The sequence below is a fragment of the Cuculus canorus genome, chromosome 1, assembly GCF_017976375.1.
Source record: "Cuculus canorus isolate bCucCan1 chromosome 1, bCucCan1.pri, whole genome shotgun sequence".
NCBI lineage: Eukaryota > Metazoa > Chordata > Aves > Cuculiformes > Cuculidae > Cuculus > Cuculus canorus.
This window is the reverse complement of record NC_071401.1, coordinates 53,039,321-53,060,464: the sequence shown is the minus strand read 5'-3', so window position 1 is coordinate 53,060,464 and position 21,144 is coordinate 53,039,321. Positions and strand designations below refer to the sequence as shown.

The window sequence follows — 21,144 nt, the reverse complement described above, 5'->3', positions numbered from 1 at the left end:
ATTTTTTTTGTTGTTTGCTTTTTAGTCTTCATCCTTTAAAAGCTTTATGTGTTTAAATAGGTCAAGGAACCTGTAGCTGAATTGTTCTTTAAATTAAGAAATATGTCCAAATACATAGTTTGGTTTGTAAGCTCTAAACAGTTAAAACCAAAGCTGGACTCACTGGGTTTCTTGGTTGCTTAAACGTACTGGAAAGTAGAGAACTGGTGTGTGGAGCCTGCCATGTTCAGATAAAGTACACTACTATTCCCCTAATGGACTACCTCATTCCAGGGTAGAGTTTGCTTGTTTTCTTCATGACTACAACTGTCTGGGCATTTTTGGAAATAGAGCTTTTATTTGTGTTGGAGATATGTAAGGGGAAGAGAAAGGTTTCACCAAAAATATATAGTAAATTAAATACTAAAAAAAAAATAGGGAGAAAAAAAGACTCCTTTGGAGCTACTAATGAAGAGACTTTTTGTTGTTGCTTGATGAACACATCATCAGGGCAGGGGAACAATCTGTAGAGGTAGAGTCAGTAAAGGAAATTTTTGCAATATTTTGAGATTTTTTAGCTTACCGAAGGGAGATTACAGTTGCACTGCTTTTGCATTTGGGCAAGTTGCATTGTGTGCAGGTGCAGTTTCTACATTATGTTAATTTAGTTGTGTTTCCTTCTTTAAATGCACTTCAATATAATTAAAAAAATGCACGATCAATGAATACCACATTTGATTAAGAAAAACCATATATTTTAAGACACTCTTGTAGTACATAAACTTAGACTTTGCTTTCTCCGAAACAGTAGTAACTGTTGCGCTTGATAAATACTGCCTTACACATCTTTTACAGATCAAGATACTTGCACTAAAAAGAGTTCTGACTAAGTGAGATTGATAAATCACTATCCTAACAATTCTGTGATCGTGCTAGTGCAAAGTGTTTTCAGGCTTTTCCCCCCCACACCCAGCTCTGTTTGTTGTAAGACTAGAATATCTAAACATCACCTCTGCCTGTGAAACTGCATGGGTGGTGAATTGCAAGTCTGAAATTCCCCAGAACAGAGACTGCCAGAAGGGTTATGTGACTTGCCCAGGGCTATCTACTGATTTAAAAACACCCAGGTGTGAGAGTCTGAATCCCGGACTTGAGGTTCATGTTCAAATCTTTTGTAACTCCAGTAGTATTAAAAGGTTTAAAGTTAAACCTCAAGCGCTTAAACAGTATGCTGATAGAAATATATTTTGAGTTGCTTGATGTTGGAGTTTTATCACTTACTTTCTCCTTTTCTCTCCTTTTTGCTTCTAGATTATTACCATGGGTGTCATCCTCTGTCAGTGTATCTCCATGGTTATCCTCTACAGACTTTTTCTATCTCATAGTCTATATTGGGAAGTATCTTCACTATCATCAGTGACATTGCCACTAACTGTATCCTCTGGACATAAAAATCGACATCGCTTCTGAGGTGTTTAGGAAGAACCATTATGTAATAAATGTGCAATAATGACCTAATAATAGGTATTTTTGTCACAAGTGTGTGATACATTGGTTTCACTGGAAAACTGAGTGATAATATCAGAGCACTTCAGAGACCTTTGGTCTGACTCAGTCCCTAGGTTAATCTGTTAAAAGTACCGTGGAGTGGAAAAATGCGTTATTTTGAATAATTTTATAAATATTGTTTGTGTAGCATGTGGTGCTGAGCTGTATCACAGAAAAGTACAACGAGTCTTTTTTCTCCTATTCACAGCCATAAAAAACATCTTTACTTTATATCAATACTAGGTTTGAAGGTCTTATAAAATGTAGTTCTTAAAACATCTTCAAGCTCAAAGAAGTCTGAAATAGGCCAGTTGTGAAATTGGTGTGATGTATAATGATGAGTACAAGTTCTTTTATTTTCATGCTTTAGAGAAAATGCATTTTTTTTGTATGGATATAGAAGAAAGGGAAACGAGAGAGAAAGAGTTCTCTAGTAAACACAAGTATAATGTTCACAACTGACTGCAAGAAACTTTTTCCTTTATTATTGGTGTAGAAGAAAAGCCTTTTTTTGCAGCTAATGTTCATACTGGTTAAAATTTTAATGGGAATGAAAACAGGGTTTCTATCTACTTTTTCTGTTCTTAAATAAATGTAACTAAAAATTTCATCCAGTAATGAAGGTCTAAACAGTATTTGAGGCTTAGAAGACATAGCAACATAAAGGTAATTAAAACAGCAGGCTCGCATTTTTTAAAGAAAAAAAAAAGCAAAGAAAATGAAATGGGTGATGTGGTACTAGAATTTTAATCCTGATATAATTCATTTCTGTTACATTGAGGATTCAATCATAATTAAGCCATATACACAGATTAAATTAACAGAAGCATTTCAAATAAATGTTGGTTTCAGTCATCAACTACCCATGAATTCCTGCCCAAGGATACTTAATCAGGATTAAATTTTCTATGAATAATTGAAAAACAAAATACTCACTGGATTTGTTATAATCCATGTTGGCACTGGGTTCTAAGTAGTTGCCATCTTCCATCCATTGTAATAAAGCCATACTACTTTGTGATGCCCTAGCATTCAGAAAGCCAGTGTAAATATATACTTTATTGAAGTGCCTATTTATTGAGTATGATTAAATCATGCTGACATTTTTTTCTTCATACTAAGAGCATACCTATTGCCATTGTGACTGAAATCTTTCATTTTGGATTTAGTTTAGTATTTGTCAAATTTTAGACTTCTTTTTCACATATCTGTGCTTCTCCACAACGTGGATTTTATTTTCTAGTAAAATGAATGTTTGTTTATTCTTAACAATGTGTTTTTAATTATGTCCCTATGCAAACGTGAAGGCACTGAAGTTCCAGCTTTAAAATAGCCCTAACTTTACCATTCAGTTTTGCTGCAGTTGCAAGTGTAGTTGAAACATAAGTCTATTCCATTTTAGTTCAGAGGCAAAACTAGACATTTGCCTTTGACTAAGGCAAAATGGCAACATGACAAAGTTGCTCATTAAATCATCTCCTTTCTTATTGTTTGTAATTCAGATCAAGAATGGCAGGTTGAGGCTGGAAAAGATGAGATATTATGATTTCACACAATCTTCAGAATGATTAAAAGATTAATTATTACATTCCTCTGATAACCACACAAAAATATTATTGGTTAAAACTTCAGTCTTTATTTCCCTGCTTATCTCTGTACTTTTCATCTTCTCAGGAAAAAAGCATCCTGTTTTTGATAAGTCTCCAATAATGCCGTAGAAGGTTTCTATCTGTCCTCATGTATAAGACATGAAATTCATGCATAAAATAGAATTTTCCAATAGACACAAGAATTACTTTACAGTTTATGATCCATCATGATAAAAGTTTTAATATGTGTGGAAAAAAAACTGTATGTGACTTTCAGAAGAGGCACTCTTTATTTGTTTTATTCTCCAAAGGGTTTTCTTACTTCCTGTAGTCCCTCTGACTTAAAGCTGTCGGTATTAAGGGAAATGGTATCTTAATTTCACCTTATAAATATACCCTACAGCAATTCATAAAATGAATTCATATTTAATCTGAGTGTAAATATGAAGCATAAGATGTTTTTTAATCTTTTCCAGATTGCCCCGTAAGTCAACAGGTAACGTTATCCACTCTTAGTTTGGCATCAGATCCAGCAATTTGAAAATAAAATTTTTATTTTGTTGTTAATGTGACTGTAGCAATTAGGTATCACTTTTGTATGGTAAGCAGTACAAAGGACATGCATTTCTTTCCAGGTCTGTTAGCGTTATTTCATAACCAACACTCACTAGTTTTATGTTATTGAATCATTAATGCATTCTCTAGCAGTAGGTTAGTATCACTGCAGTGTGTAGTTTAATTCAGTAAAGGGTGTCTTTGGGGAGAGCCTTCAAGTGTGTCTGATTTACAACGCTTCATATATATCCGTACTCTAGCTTGAAGCTTACTGCCTCTGGATCATGCCCGAAGAGTGGTTTGAGTATGTGAAAGCCTATCTCTGCTTCCTAACTTATATCTTCTGTGAGACCAGCTGATAAGACCTTGCTTTTTTTCATGTTTGCTCACACAGTTACCCATTTTATCAATTTGGTTTCATAACCTCATCTTGAAAGAATAGCTTCCAGCCTTCTTTCAGTTGTCTTTGATCAGTGCATCCTGACTGGAAAACTTTTTTTCATTCTCTTTTTCTAAAACGTGCTTTCCGTCACACACACACACACACAAAAAAATGTTTTCTGTCGCAAACTGGGACTCTTTTGTCCATCTGAGGAACTCAGATGCGCCGTACATCAGCTGTGCAGTAGGTGACAGCAGTGGGCGTAAGCAGCCCTTTGATATAGCGGTAGCCCTGGTGTGTAAGTGGCATAGGTTTGTGCCCACTGAAAGCTGCCGCATACACAGGGAATTCTCAGTGTGTTCGCCCTGAAGGCAGCACCGTCTCTGCTAACCATGGTGAACAGAACTCCAGTTGAGGTCAGATGGCAACATCACACTTGTGAGGTTTACATGGTTCTGTTTTAAATAAAGTTACAGTCACGGAGTATGCTGTTCCTTCTGCCCACACTTCTCGGCGCTCAGAAAGGTAAGTGTATATTGACACAAATGCCAACTGAAGTTGGTTCTGCTCTGAAAAATCCATTTCTATGTGTGAGAGGGCATCTGCTTGCCAGCCATCACCTTTTCCTCTGGGCACAGATGCCATTTTCTTTCAATTATGATTTATTGGTTGGCAGGGAGGATCCTAGCTCAGGAGAAATGAGGGTGAGATCACCGACTTGGTCTATGAGACCCCCCCCCCACAAACTGTGAGGAGGGATGTGTTGCTCCTGACCAGTGATGTGAAGGGTGGAACACAAGTCCTCTAAGCTATTCACTCCCCTTTCGTGTAGAATGTGTTTATTGTACATTTATTGAAAGTGCTTCAGGTAGGAAAGGGAATATTTGCAATTAAATATATGTAAATGGAAGTGGAAAGGCTTGATTGGAAAAAAATCAAGTTTCTAATACATATTACTACACTAAGATCTCCCACACAAGATGAACATTTATAGTCAGATCTAATGAATATTCCATTCTGGTTTCTGTGCCAATGAAGAGCCATGGAAATATCTAAGTCTTTTTGTTTGCACCTTGATCCTTTACAGAACTGGAAGAATATTTTGTTTGATTTGGCTCTAGTTGATTATGCCTCTAGTTGATACTTTCTAGAGAATACAATAAATGTTTATTGGGCTTTCCAAAGCTGATGTTACACTGTAACTTTTAACTCTGGATTATACAGCATACAAAGGGCAGGTGATCCTTGCAAGTGTCAAATGTTAAAAGAGAAAGGATTATTCTTGATTATTCTTTTCTAACCACACTAATACAATTAGGCTGTGATTTTCCAGTGAACACTAAGTCCCGATTCCAGTTTTTCTTAAAACATTATTTTCTGCAAATCTTTTTCCTGTGTTATGAATTCCATCTCTCCCACCACACTCTGTCCCCTACCCTTTCCTCTCCCCCTCCCACACACATTTTGAGTGCAATGGGTGTCATTTCTATATCTCTCCATCTGTTCCCACGATCAGCACTCACAGTCCAGCCCCTGCTTTGCATCTAGTATGTGTATTCTCTTTATCCTTGGTCTGTTTTGATTTCACGCTTTTCCTGTCTCTCCTTTGCCCTCTCTACCATGTCTTTAGTCTCCTTAGCCATCACAGATCTGAGGGCGTGGTTTGACATTGCAGCTAATTTGAGCTAACTCTTGGCTGCCAAAGAGAGAGTGTCCGCATTCCCCTGGCTGCACGCTACTTTTGCTTCCCTTGAATTCACGACGGCTGTCACCTAGCAGTTTAGGTGAGGTAGAGTTGAGGAGTTAAACTGATAGAAAACTCAGTGCATAGCAGCAGTAGAGAAAAAACAAATTAGTTCTCAGTGGTTTTGGCTCACTGAAGCAGGTTGTCAGGGTTTTACAAGCACCAGTGGCACTACTGGGTATGGGGTAGAAAAGGCATGTTGGAGAGGGGGAAGATCTCCTTTAGAAGGGCAGCTGCAAGGTCAGTCAGTCTTCTGCAAACTATCAGTCTTGGAACTCCTCCATCACTTCTGTATGTCTTCTGCTGCATTTTGTGTGCTAAGAATTGGCCTGACCCTTCTCTTAACAGCTCTCTTTCAATAGTAGCTCAGGGTTGGGTTTTTTTCTAGCAACAGGAAAACTGAGTGCTTTAAAGTATTTTAAAACAAACAGGGTCAGTTGTGCCTTTGCAGCTTCACAAAAGGGGCTGAGAGGCATCGCAGGCAGACCCCCATTTGAGGAGTTTTGAGGGGAGAAATGGCAAGCACCGTGAAAACAGCCGTGACTTGAGTGGGTGCCAGTTTTTTATGAACAGACTGTAGTGCTGTGGTAGAAGGCAACCAGCGAAGTCACACAGCTTTGCCTGCGGGTAGGGAGAGACTGAACCTGAACGACTGCCACCCAAAGAGCGAAGGTTTCCAACAGTGAGTACTCTGGAAGGCTACTTTTATCTATCGGTTTGTTAATCTGCTGAGTTATGTGGCTTCACGGGACTGTGGCAGGATGGCAAGGATCTGTCCTGCCTCATGGTCAGGTGCTGACAAGTTTGCCCAGATTAGTGAGTGAACTTGGCTTTTAATGCTGCTGCAACACAATCTCCGAAAAATTGATTGAGGGAGACTGCAAATGAACCATCTTGGGAATCTCTCCTTTTTTGATACAGTAGTTAGAGCTGAAAAACTGTATGTGTGCCTCTTCGAGTAGATAGCCCTTTTGCCTAGTTTCTGACCCTCTGAGCCTCTTCTAAAACAATGGTATTGTTTTCAAATCAGATTTTATAAAATGAACATTAGAGTTGTTAAGAAGAGATCAGAATTTACATAAGACTTCTATTTAACCTATTACCTATGAAAATGTACTTCAGGCTGAAACTTGTTTTCCAAAGTTTACAGCATACAAAACAAATGGTTTTTTAAAATTTCCTTACTTATGAGTACCTTAAATTGTGTTTTCTAAAAGGGAAAAAAAAAAAAATCTTGGAACCTTACCAATTTAATTTGCATTTTGGCTCTGATGTAACTCAAAATAGATTAGATTAAAAAAGGAAATTTGGCAAGTGATTACTCAATTACATGATTTTACTGCTTTGGTATTTTGAAAATAAAAATGAACAGATCTGTTTTACTTTGAAAATTGCCTGATGCACGTGTGCTGTAACCACTTTTCAGAAACCATATGGAAGGTTCCCTACACTGCATATGGCAATGCTACCCAGAGCTCAGATATGTGTGCGATAGACTACACCAGCTACGCAGGATCCTGTCGGGTCAGGGATTTTAATGTATACTTTCTGATAATACTGTATCAAAGTAATGAGTTTGGTGCGTAAAACATGGGAAGTTCACAGTGACTGGACTGCATTGCTCCTTTTTCATAGAAAGGAAATAAAATTGCTTCGAGGTAGTGCCCAGCTTGGGACCCAGGAGGAATTTGAGAAAGGGATGCAATTGATATGGGATCTATATTGTGCAAGATGTAAAGGTGAGCAGTATCAACATATAATTTTAAAATGTTTCATCATCTAGAGCTATGTATATTTGATCTTCTCCGTGCCTTCCTTGTTACGCTTGATTCCCATGCAGTCCTGTTTCCTCCACTTCCCTGGCGACTACTCATCTCTAGCCCTCATGCCAAGGCGAGGAAGCCCCTGCTGCCTCCTGCAAGACCAAGCAAGTGGTGACAAGCTCTCTGGAGTGAGTAGGCATTAATCCTCTGTGTGGTGAGGGACTGGATAGGGCTATGCCTTAAAGAATCATCAGGGTCATCTGTTGTTTCCATCATCCTGTTTCCCTTAGTGAAGTGGTAGAGGGAGAGACAGCACCTTTTCCCCGATACATCCCCTTGAAGTGCCTGATGTGTGACTTTCAGGTCTCTGATAAATGTAACAGTTTTGCACACCTATATTCAGTACCATGCTCTGGTCACCTGGCTGTCCTTTACCTATAGAACTGCTTTGGTTCTTGAAAGGCTCTCCGCATACATGTGTGTAGCTGCCCCTTCAGTGCCAAGTGGTACAATCTGCATCTGTTTCTCCAGCTCAAAGCTTGTGTGGTGGTAAATTTGATTTGATAACAGCAAATTCGAAGGACAGAAGCCTTACTTAGTGCCATCCCTGCCCAGATGAACTGTAGCTCTTCCAGTGCTTTCAGTGGGGATTAAGACTCTCTGAACATTAATCTCAGTGTAGTACTGATGGTGCAGACCTGAAGTCCTGACGTATGAAGAGCAGAATATGCTGGGGAGTTGTTAGAAATGAATAAATGTCATTTGAAACAGTGGCGTGCAGGTGATGGATTACAAGATTTCACTTTGCTATTGAGCCTGTGAAACTTCAGCAAACCGTCTCTGTCTGAAGAGGGGTCACTGCCTCGACGTCCCTCACACAGTGCTTGTTGCAGAGGGGCAGATATTCTGCTGTGGCAGAGGGGAGATCCTACTTCTATCCCACTCGAACTATTTTAAGAGTCACATGGCACAAGAGACTTGATTGCCCTCTGTACGTCTTGATTTCATCCTGCTGCTTCTTACAAGTTAACTGGTTGTGGCTCCGACATACCTGGTAGTTGTCAGGTCCTTTTCTGAGAACCTCTGCTGTCCAAAATAGTGCTCTTCTCAAGACAGTCTTAATTCCATTCACATCTTCACTTTTCTCCTGTTTAAATGCAGAGTGATGGCCTTTAGGAATCCCAGCTACCATGCCATTGTCACTGATGTCATCAGCACATGAGGATCATTGCTGCTTCTCCTCACAAGGATCGAATAAGTTGATCCTTCCTGCCTGCCTCTTTCATGGGGACAAGGGATGAGCTCAGCCCCTGATCTCCATCCATTCAAGGCAGAAAGCTATGCTGGCACTCTGTCGATGGCCCAAGCCACCCAGGACTGACAACTGGACAAAGCACAAAGCCTTTATCCATAACAGGAGAGGAGCTGACAGCTGCCGTCACCCTGATGTATTTCTGCAAGGGGGGAACTGACATGAAATTACCAGAATAGCTGACCACCTTCAAAGGAAAAAAAAACAAGAACAAAAAGGAGAATATTCTGCTACTTAGTTTGTGATGTGTAGACTGTGAGTTTCAATTTCTTATCTCTGAGGTCTGTTACAGAAACCAAGACATGCAGTGGTGTGTATGTACAAATTGCCCCACTGCAAGTGGCACCGTCACATCAAACAACAACAAGTTTCTTTGTTGGGGAAGCAGCAAATCTGGGGCTTCTGTTCTGGAGATGAAAATAGGGTGATAGAACCTGAGCAGAGGGAAATCACTTCCTGGGCGCAGTATCCTGCTGGAATTGTTGCAACTCATGTATTATTCAAAGTCTAGATTTTGCAGCTAAGTCTTAAATTAACCTTGAAGTTATCTGAAAAGTCTCTTCCTCCCCATCATGGATGTGGTTATCCCCAGCGAGTGCCCTCACGACTTACACATCTCACCCCAAGTTGGAGGGGTGTTAGAGGGGTCAGAGGGAGGAAACACCAGCCACGTCTTAAGAGGTGGTTTAGGAGTTTATTCAGGCTAATTTCACACAGTGGGGACCGTGACTCATGGGGACTTACCCTTCTCCTCCGCATTTGGGGTGACCAGGGCAGGTTTCTCTGTGGGGGGCAGTGGGTGCGGGACCCCCCTGGAAAGCGCAGCTCTTCCCTTCTAAGGGGGGGCCCCAGGTGGGGAAGGAGGCTTAGGGACACCCCGGGATGCTCCGGTTCCCCCCTTGTCGGGGTGATGCCGCCAGGGGGGGCCCTCGGGCCGCCCCGGGGACTGCGCTCCGGTGGGGTTCGAAGCCCGAAAAGGGAGAAGCCAGCACGGCTCGGCTCCAAAGGAGAGACCCTGCCCGGTACCCGCATGCCAAGCAGTGCCTCCCGGAGCGGCAGGCGGGGAGCGAGGGCATCCTCGCGGTGTCTTTGCTTCCCAGCATCCCTACCCACCTGCAAACTGCAGGGACGACCCTTTCCATCTCCCTTTTAGCGTGGAGAAAAGCAAAAGGTCTAAAGAAGCCGCGGTAAAACACAGGAGCGACCCCTCCGCATCCTCTCCCTCCTTCCCATCCTCTCCCTCCTCCCCATCCTACCAAGAACGATGTCCCGCAGGGCTGAGCCCCCCGCAGGGAACAGCCTCTTCGGGCTCCTTTCCCTCTGCTTTTGGGGTTCTGCTGTGATTGGTTTGGGTTTGGTTTTGTTTCTCATCCCCTCCAAATCCACAATTGTTTTAATTCACCTGCCCCGCTATTTCACACGCTCAGGAAAGCCCAGAGCGCGGGTGACACCGAGTCCCAGCGAACGAGAGGAGGGAGAGGAAGGGACACGGAGAAGTTTAGGAAGAGAAGTATGAAATAATAATAATAATAATAAAAAAGCCGGTTCTTTAGAAAAATACTGAATGTCTGAACGTGCGTGTGTGTGTGTTTTCCTTCCTGCCAAAGCAGGATGTCAAATATTGTCCTTTTCCCCTCTTTTTTAAAGCAGGCTAAAAGGAAAATTCTTCACAGAATCTTAAAGAACTTTTTGACACAACAGCTGCAAAATCTATTTTCTAAACAAAGATTTATACATATTTATATGAGCTTAATCCAGATTTTTTTTTAATAAATCATTCTCAGAACTGCAGAGGTAAACTATATGTAAATACCTCAAGTAATAGGCTTGTAGTGCAAATCACATCATTTTATCTTCAATTTTGCATTCGTTTTTCTGGCTTAAAGGTGCATCAGAGATATGCATTTTAGCATATTCAGAACATGGGGCGTGAAATTAAATGTTTGACAGAGTGAGAAAAATATACAGACTTTGGAGATGCCTTAAAAATAGTAATTTATGCAGATCTAGAGGAGTGAAATCATTTGCAATGGAGTGACCCTCTCTCCAGGAATTTTTTGCTCAGTGTTCTTCTCTAATCTCCTGCTGTATCTTCATTTTTCATTGAACTAGCCAGTTTTCTGCGAAGCAGTCTTGTAGATAAGGGAAGTGCTAAAAGAAGAAGAAAGAAGAAGCTCAGTGGGTCCGTTTCCATTGCACTTTTACCCAAGGCAATGGGCAGAATTTAACGGATTCCTTCCAACATATGTTTTTGCCAGATAAGTAAACAGTGTGTGTCGGAAATGAAAAAGCATTTGCAATTTAATGACATTACAGCTCTCAGCTTAGGCTGGCGTGCTGCGAGGCGAAAAGCAGAAAGAGAGAGGAGAGTAGAAAGAGAAAAAGAACAAAGTTCATCTTCCCTTTTGTGCATTTTTATCAAGGAAAATATTACTTCTTTCCCCCTCTTGTTCTCTTTTCTTTTTCTCTTTGCTTTTTTGTCTCACTCATTTACATTTTTTTCTTTTCTTTCCTTTTCTCTCCTCTGTTCACTTTTACCTTTTTCTTCCACTGCCACCGACTCGTTTCCTTTCACCACCACCCCCTCCCATTGTGTCGCCTTATTCATCTATTTGGCCCATTCAGTTTTTACCTATAAGGAGCTGTTTATCCAACAATGTATCTTTTTTCCTTCTTTTTTTTTTTTTTTTTTCCCCTTCTTCTTCCTTTCTTTCTTTCTTCCCCCCCGTGTTGTACTCCCGGCGCTAGAGCTCACAGTCAACAGGATTGTTGGAGGGATTATAACGTTTCATTTCAAAGCGCGACAAATCTGTCCGCCTTCCCTCCGTCTCCGCTCTCTCCAGGTCCCTCGGAGGCGCTCGGCACTCCCGGGGCCGCGGTGGGAGCGGGAAAAGGAGCAGGAGAAGGAGCAGGAGGGTCTCCCTGCCCTGCTCGACACCCCCTGCCCCCTCCCCGAGGGCTCCCTCTGCTCCCCCGCCGCCTTTTTCTCGTCTTCTCCTCCCCACCAGGGTTTTTCCCCAGGCAGGAGGTGTCGAGAAGCGAAGTCAGTGGCTCCAACCCGAGGGTTCCCCTGGAGGCTGGGTGTAATTGAAAAACGCCTCCAGTCAGTGGCAAAGTCCTACCTAAAATGATGTTCAAAGAAAAAAATCTACTTATCCGTGCATACATTTGGGTTTGGTGGGGTTTGTTTTGAGTTTTGGTATTTTGTTTTTTTGTTGTGTTGTTTTGTGGGGTTTTTTTTTTTTTTCTTCTTACCGTGAAATTACATCTTCCACATCTTCCAGATCTGGTACTTGGTGAGTGAAAGGGGAAATCTGTTTGGACATAAGGAGGTAAAGTAGCTAGAGGTGGTAATTTAATCAACCGAGGATATATTTCAATGTTTTTTCTGGTCTTCTAGGCATTAGCACTTTAAATTCATTATGTCTGTTTGACAGATATATGCAGCCTTAAGGATCTAAAAATGAAATCCAAGAAGTATAGCCTGCTAGAGGACATATATTGAAGTTAAGAGATTAAAACGGTCTAACCATTGCAAACAGAATGGAACATCTCGCATTTCTCATTCCTTATAAGCATGACTATTTTGCAGATGTTAAATACGGTCTGCTCTAATTATGAACGACGGGAGGGGGGGACCCACTCAAGAGCCGAGGCTTTCTAACTTTTACATTGATGAAGTGGATATTAGAAAGACAATATTAGCTCCTGCATCGTCTCGGGAAGTTTTACGTGGGGGATTTTCTCTATCAATAATTTAATAAGGAGAGTGCAGCAGCAGCAGCCTCTCCTACATGCTTTCAAGGCTCGGGAATCGTGCATGAATTTCCTATAAGGCAAATAACAAAAGATCCAAATGAGAAGAGCGGATCTTTTTTTTCCGTCTAACTGGGACACTGAGGACTCTGTGTCATTACAGTAATTTAGCAATGTTAATGATCTGTAATATTAATACATCATACTTGAAAACGGGGAAGAGTTGTCATAATTAAACGCATTAAGCCACAATTAAAAAGTCATCTAAAGCGGTTGTAAAGATACCAGTGGCGATAAGGCTGCTCATTACCCTGCAAACCTCTCTGCCCGTGGAAGTGGCTCCCTGGCAGGGTTGGTTGCAGCATCCCCGGCCGCGGCGCTCTCGGAGGCGGCGACAGGGACACGCTGCCTGCCCTTATCAGCCCATCGCCAGCCGCCACGGCGGGGGGGGGGGGTGGGGGGAGGGAGGGGGAGGCTGCACCAGAGAGCCCTTTGGCAGATCTGCTCCAGTTCTTCTCCGGGGAAAGAAGGGGGAGGACGTATATCTCGTTCCAGCCACACGTGTCCGCACACGCGGGTCATCTTGGCAAATCACGTTTCCAGCCGTAACGAAAAGTGCTTTTTTCGGTGTTTTGCCCCACCGCGAAGCCAGTGCGATGCTGAAGGATCTACCTGCCCCTCACCCGGCTGCTGCCCCCTTCCTCCCTGCCATGGACATGCAGGAGAGAGGGCAGAGCCGGGAGGGACATCCTGACCCCAGGGATGGCTGGTGCTCAGCCCTTCCGCCCCAGCATCCGCAGCATCTTCCTGTATTCCAGTTCTGGAATCCTCAAAGCGAGAAGGATATGGAGCTGTTGGTACGGGTCTAGAGGAGGCTACAAAGGTGATAGGAAGGTTGGAGCACCTTCCATATGAGGATAGGCTGAGAGAGCTGGGGTTGTTCAGCCTGGAGAAGAGAAGGCTCCGAGGAGATCTTATAGCGACCTTCCAGTACCTGAAGGGGCTACAGAAAAGCTGGAGAGGGGCTATTCATAAAGGCTGGTGGGGACAGGACCAGGGGGGAATGGGTATAAACAGGAGAGGGGCAGATTTAGACTGCACATTAGGAAGAATTTCTTCTCAATGAGACTGATGAGACACTGGCACAGGTTGCCCAGGGAAGCTGTGGATGTCCCCTTCCTGGAGGTGTTCAAGGCCAGGTTGCATGGGGCCTTGGGCAGCCTGAGCTAGTGGGATGTCCCTGCCCATGGCAGGGGGGTTGGAACAAGGTGATCTTTAAGGTCCGTTCCAACCCTAACTATTCTATGATTCTATGTTTCCCCATGTTGGGGAGGGGGTGTTGCATCCCTGAGCCATGCGACTGAGCTCTAAGCAGCAGGATCAAGCCCTTCACAGAGTGCCTGAGCCACAGGGCTATCTCTGCCCACACTCTGCCAGGCACAGCCTACCCTCCCAGGAAGCCAACAGCCCCTCCTGGGAGCACTTCTGTGAAACCAGATGGACATCTGGGTCTGGGGGACAACCAGACACCATCTGATACCACAGGCTGTAAGGCCGGGCCTCCCTGGTGCCCAGGTGCTGCTGGCCACCCCAGAGGAGCAGCAGCCACACGCGTTTCCTCATAGAACTGGTGAAAACCTGATCTCCAGTCTAGTTCTGTCAAAATGATCCAGTACAAAAGAAAGAAAAAAAAAAATGGTCCCTCTCAACCAGATCATTGCTGAGAGCCAATGTTTCTCCTTCCATCCCTGGCAGATTTTTCATCCCATGGACACACATGGTGATTTTCAGGCTTGTTTCCTAATGGAGAAAAGGTTGCAGTACCAGGCAGGGAGTTTATGTAGGGCTCTCTGGTGGTCCCTTCCTGAAAACTGCTTATCTCTGTGGCCAAATTCAGGCAAATCTGGCTGAGGAAAAACCGTCTCACAGGCTTTTATTATGGAAATGGGTGGCTGGGTTTAGGAGGAAAACCCAATCTGGTGATTCCAGAGGGAAAGGCTCCAACACAAGCTCAGTTTTATCAGACATACAAATGATGAGTGTCCCAAACCAAGGAAAAGTTTCAGACAGATCCTGAACATAATTACCCAAATTAGGCCTGATTCCAGCCATAATCCACAACTCCATGCAACTGCAGTCTTGCATAGCATGGAATGGCCATGCAGCGCTCTTGTATTTGGTCTTGTATTACTTTATATTCAAACATACTCTAGAAATATTCTTGAGATTAATATCCTAGCTGGATATCAGTATTTACACCAACATATTAAGGAAAATCATTTATGTATGTAGCAATTTACACATATAAGTCCAACTTTCATATATGGGGGAAGAGTGTTTCCTTGGAGGTCTCTGCATTTCATGGCAAAGTTGCTCCTTTGAGTGACAGCATGATGACAAGAGCTCACTACTGTGATCCTTACTGCTGAGAGTCTTCAGATCTGTTAAATAACTACAGGTAGAAGATGGCTATATCCTGCAGAACCACCAAGGTGTAAGTTGTGATAACCAGAGGGAGCAAATAAAATGACAATGACAAAGTGATGGAATATTTGCTGATGTTACTGTGTGTTTCTTGAAGAGGGGGAAGGGACATTTAACTTCCCTTCCCCTCCAGAATCCATTGACGCTGTACATATTCCCAAGCTATGTGACAGGGTCACAGCTCTGTGACTACACCACTTCCAATTCAGATCAGAGCTGGACCTGTTTCTCTTGTATATTGGTACATCATCAGAATCTCACGCATCCTCAGCTTTATGTCTCACTGCTTTCTTGGATTAGCCTAAAGCCCGTGTTGATCCCAGAATTTATATCCAAACACTTGCATGCAAAATAATATTGGGCTTGAGCTACCACTTAGGTCCATGATCAGAATTCCTTGAAAGCACTCAAAATAGTCTTGAGTTAAGCTGAGAAGCTTAAGCTCAAGCTGCTACCTGTTACCCTTGGATATGGGAAAAGAGCTTTCATGGCCTGTGGCCAGCACTGCATCTCAGAACCTCATTTGTGATCCATTTATCTAAACAAGCTACAAGTATGTTTCATACTCGATCTTCATGCAGAAGATGAACTTTTGACACACAGAGCTTACGTAGCTTCTCTAGTGTCCTGGTGAAGTGAAATCAGTGTGAAATCCTGGAAGATATCTCTGGTTGACTTCACCTGGAATTTAGCCCTGTAAATTCTGACTTTTTTGTAGGCTACCTATAAATGGCCTTTATGAGCTTCCCCGCTGCTTGCTGCAGGACCGGGATTCAGAGCCCAGGCTCTAGGGATTCAGAGCTCAAGCCCTAGGGCCATGTTTTAGGGTCCATAACCCTGGGCCAGTTTGAGTACTGGAAATGTCTTGCAAGCACATGTATTGATTGCTTCCACAGATGCCTGGTGACAGTGATTTGAAGAAGACCCATGAAAGAACTGTGGTTACCTCATCAACTGCAAGATATATGTATTTTGTTTGGAAACATTACATTTTGGTGTTCTAAAGGGAATCTGTTTCTTTAAAAATGTCTAGGCTGTGGAAAAACATTTTTTACTTAAAGGAGAGGTATATAAAAAATATATAAATTGAATTGTGTGCATATGTGGGTGTATGCGTATTTTAAGTCTTGACAAATGAAAACCCTGCTCTTCAGCCTGCTATGCTTGCAGACTGAGATACATTCCCGTGACTAGACAGTGAACAGGCCCAATGTGTGACACAAGACAACAGACAATCCAACACGAAAATAGGATGAGGAAAGGGTAGAACTGTCACTCATCAGAATAAGCAGCCACCTCGCCCTCCAGCTGCCTTGATTTTGTTGAGTGTTTTGCTGGTGCAATTATAGAGGTCAACTTTAAGGAGAGATTAGGAGGAGTACACTATATAACTTATCTTATAGGAAGTTTCTCACACACAGAACTAGGATGGAGAGGCTTGAGAAGGAAGCTGAGTCAATGGACTTTGAAGAAAATATCAAAACCACAAGAAAGTGGGAGGATATACAGCAACACTGTAGTTAAGGAATAGTACAGGGTAAGACAGTTGTCAACGCTAGCACAACAGTTGTGTCGAAACTGTTGAAAGCTGCATGGAGAAAAGGGGTGCAGAGGAGGATAACACAGCTGGAGGTGGTCATGTGGGTGGAGGAGATTCACCATGCACTGTTATAAAAAATGTAGAGGGCAGATGGGCAAACAATACCTACCAAAGGAATTTACATTAATCTAAGCTATGTAAGATTTCACCACTGTTTGGTTTGAAGGACAGTAAGGCTCAGAGGTGTTGGTAGGAATATTAAGCAAGAGAGGAGAGTGGAAGAAACACTCAAAACCTGAAAAACTAGGGGCACACTCTGAGCTGTGCTGAATTAGTGCCAGTATGTAAAAAATCGTGAAGGTAAGACATTTTGAAAGCAACTACAAAGGCAGAACCTGAGCAAAGAGGGATATTCTGTACTGTCACAGTGAAGGTGGTAGATGAAGCCATCTTCTTCTCTAGAGTCCCTCCAGAGGAGGGAGAAATAATGGAAGGAGAGGGTGAAAAAGGCAAGTCTTTGGGACTTAGCTCAAAGACAGTGTGAGCAGCATGAGGGAGCTGTTACATCCTTGGGCTAGAGGAAATAGATATGGAAAAGATGGCTTAATAAAAGAAAAAAAACAGAACCAGAAGAAATACATGCTGAAGAGCATAGCTTCAAGTGTAAGAGGCAGCTGAGAGTTTGAAGATGAAGATGAGAACAAACCATGGACCAAAACTTGAAAGAGCTGTGTGGAAGACCTTGAGAGAGCAAACACAGGTGGCACATCCAAGGGAGTAGGTTGGTTGGAATATCTTCTGCCATCAACAGGAGGTGTTCACCAAGGTGGGATATTGGCTCATCTTGCAGCTGCAACTACTATTACTTTGATAGTACACATTCAGCTCTATCAGAGCTTTGTGGTGTGCTCCCAGGTGACAGGTGTATTTTTCAGAAGTATTGTAATAACTGGCTGAGGCAGACTTGCTCTGAGGTTATCATTACTTCTCCACAACTGATCGTAAGTAAGTACTTTAGTAGGTGACTTACCTCCCCACCTTTCAGTTTATAGAAAGGCGGAACAAGAGAGAATGAATGTTTTCTAATAAGTGTGGGTTTTAAAGACTGACAAATCTTCAACAGCTATATGGAAGCAATACCTACAAAATTGGTGCATCATAAAGAGTATCATTCCCTAAAACCTCACAATCTTATACCTGAATCCTTAAAAGATAGATCTTTTTCTTCTTTATAAGTCAGAGGTAAAATGTTTTGCTCTTTTAGAGGGAACTTGCCTTGTGTACTTCTTATTTGATGCAATGAAAATTGCTATTGAAGATTTCAGAGCAAATAAATCAGAAAATAAACCTGTAAACATGCCTTCAGCAATTGTTTTTTATTTGCAGTCTTTAAGTACTCTGTCCTAATTGGTCATCCAGGAGCTAAATTTGTCACTAGCTCATGTCAGAAAAAAAAGCGTTCTCAAGAACACTTGTGAGATTTAAATGAAAGACTAAACTTCCCTGTAATCCACTATCCTCTTCAACTTTTCACTTTATTAAGCAGAAAGGAACTTTCACATTAATTTGAGAAAAATGTTTTTATAAGTTATCCAGGTGCAACTTCAAGAAGGAGCATGTTTTCATCAGGATTTATGAGCCTCTGAAGAGTTTGGAGCCCAGAAACTAATTAATTTATTGCAAAGCATACACGGAAAAAAAAATGGGTAAAAATCCTGGTACTAGTGAAATCCATGGTAGAGATGTCATTCTCCTTACTGTGGCTTGGATTTTCCCCAGGATCTTTTATCCGCGACCAATATAAACCTGACCTGGTTGCTTTCTGATTACTTTTACATTTGAGACTTTTTCTGCTTAAATTGCTGAGAATTTTTCTGCTTAAATTGCTGAGATTTAAAATACAGTAAAATAATATTAATATTGTCAATACAATTATTTGGATGTGACAATATCATTTGATTTGTGAGGGTATGTATGAATGGCATTGTTTATATACAATGTTTTGGTAAATATTGGCCAGCAATACTGGTTCCTGGACTATTTGAATGCTGGCTTTTTAATTGTTTCGTTGATGAGATGCAAAGGCAAGTATTGTTTACCCTCTATGCAGAACATTCAGGCCATAAAAACAAATTTCAAGCACACCTTTATTCTTCACTAATTACAGTAACAAGGTCAAGAAAACCTGGTCAAGATATTACCATAACCCAACCACCAGCTGGAGTTGGGCAATAATAGTAGTTTTAATGAAATGTTATTGCCCGGTGACACCCGAGAGCATTCATTCAAGAAATTGGTTCAGCAGTACACGAAAGACAGGGGCCAAAGCTGGCGATGGAATCTCACAGAGCTGACCATGCACTTGCACCAATCGTGCTGGATGCCCACACTGGGATTGGCAAAGGAGCTCCCAAGAAAAACATGTCTTATGTCCACGGAGGTATTTAAAAGACGGGTAGACAAGGTGCTCAGGGACATGATTCAGTGGCAGATGGGAACGGTTGGACTCGATGACCCAAGAGTCTTTTCCAACGTGGTGATTGATTCTATGATTCTATGCCCACGTCCTGTAGTTGTCCCTAGGTTGTAGCTAAGCGTCTTTTAGCAGCTGACCATCAATGCCTGAAATTCCTTGTTTCACCCAGGCCTGCCATTCCCAGTGGAGTTCTCCATGCTGAACGACATCTGCCTCTTACTCCGCGAATGTCTGAGATATTTAAGTAAAGCAGCCTCGGAGCAGAATCCCAGGACACCCCTCTAAGCTTTTCCATCTTCTGTCTCTAGGAATCATAACCCCCAGCCCACAAAGGGCGCCCGGGAAGGGAGAACCCTCATCTCCACCGTCTTATGGCCTGGTAAATCAGACCGGGAGCAGGAGATAGAAATCCTTTCTAGCAGAGGCACGGCCAGGAGCTGGAGACTCATCTCCTGGGCGAGAGATCCTCTGCCGGGCAGGAGCAAAGGCGATTGCCTGATCTGAGGTCCCAGTCGCCTCCAGGCAGGCTGGAGAGCTTGGCCACCGCCGGCTCAGGTTTGCGGGGAGCCTCAGTAGTATGTCCAAGGTAGCGGGGTTTTCCCAACCCGCTCCTTCGATTTTAAGCTGCCACGTTGACTTTAGCTGTTAAAATCCTCAACAGGTCCCGATGGGGAAGGGGGGGAGACGGACACCCACAGGCGTGAGCCCTCCCTTCCAGGGTCGGGTGGGTTTTTTCCTGGAGAAAATAAATCAAACCTATCCTGGTCGCAGCCCCCGAAGGAGAGGAAGGATCGTCGATCCCATCTTAGGGGCACCCCTGGTGGAGTCTCAGCACCCCAGCACAGCACCGCTCCGGGAAGATGGGACCCCTGAGACACCCACCGGTCTCCACCGCGAGGCAAAGATCCGCGAAGCTCCGTTCCCGTCTCCGCTCGACGGTGCCTCCTTAATCCCTGGGTCCCCGGAGCGGGGCCGGGGCTGCCACCGGGGGGACACGGGGGAGACAGGGCAAGGCATCGGGCTACAGCGAGTGTGATGCCCGGTCGGCAGCGCTGTCTGCGGCCGCTGTGGGAGGCTGGAAGGGTGGTGGGAGGGCGAGCAGCAGCAGGAAGGCTGGGGGCTCCAGCTGCCAGCTCCGCCTGGGCACGGCACCGGCCCTCAGCCGCTCCGCCGGCTGCCCCGGGGGAGGCCAGAGGGGGATGAGCCCAGCCCTGCAGTGCCACGGGGATTTTTTTTTTCTTGCTCCCGAGCAAACTGTGCTGGGAGCTGCGGCGAGGAGCGACGGGCCAGTCCCAGAGCTCCTGCTCAGCCCCGACGGGGCGGGCGGCGGGCAGGTCGCCTCCCCTCGGGATGCCCTCCCGGGGTCTGGGTGGGATGCGGAGGGGATGTACCCCAGCCCTGCTGTGGCATGGCATTGGGTGGGATTTCCTCAGCAGGTGTGAAACTTGAGGCCGAGGAAGGCTAACTCCTTCCTGGCGATGGGGACTCGGAGTAACGCGAGCCGGCTGAGGGGTGTCTGAGGTGTTTGAACATGGGAAGAAGCAGGATCGGCGCTACCGATTAACTCCCGAAGTATGTTGAAAATGCAGTGTCACTTGTCTTAAGAAGGGTTTGGTTTTGTCTGCGGTGCTAATTGATTTCTGTTCAGGCTGATCCCTCTTAAAACATGAACAGATTTAATGGTTCTTACTCCCGAGCTCTATAGTATAGAGATAATTTGGGTTATTAAGACGCATTAATAAACAGTTAATAGACGTCCTTTTCTTCCGGAGAGGTAAGCTCTTCTTCAGTCCGATATAAACGAGCAGCCTCTACCGAAGCTCTCCCGCACTCGGGATCAGCATTTACTGCTCACGCGTGTCAAAAACACCCTGAGACTAAATAAGCGGAGAAGCCTTCTCTCATAGAGCCCAGGGAAGTTCTTCCAGCGTCTCAAAGGAGTAAGACGGTTCCAGCATCTAAACAAAGGAGCGGTGACTAATTTGGTCTCTGACTCTGACTATGAGAAAATAGTTC

The 21,144-nt window shown here is 43.6% G+C and overlaps 1 protein-coding gene across 3 annotated transcripts in view; it reads left to right on the top strand.

The window, feature by feature from the left end:
* GPR180 (G protein-coupled receptor 180) overlaps positions 1-10,275 on the top strand; it is a 32,532-nt gene extending 22,257 nt beyond the window's left edge. The window contains exons 9-11 of one of the 3 annotated variants that reach the window (XR_008452863.1): positions 1,291-6,479; positions 7,638-7,748; positions 8,724-10,275. Coding sequence is in view for 2 of the 3 variants with exons in the window: in XM_054083455.1 (XP_053939430.1) it covers positions 1,291-1,449 (159 nt within the window). In the remaining variant the exon portion in view is untranslated. Of the gene's footprint in view, positions 1-1,290; positions 7,329-7,637; positions 7,749-8,723 lie in introns of those variants that run through there. The other 2 variants (XM_054083455.1, XM_054083462.1) reach the window with 2 other exon arrangements.
* Positions 10,276-21,144: the final 10,869 nt, after the last annotated feature.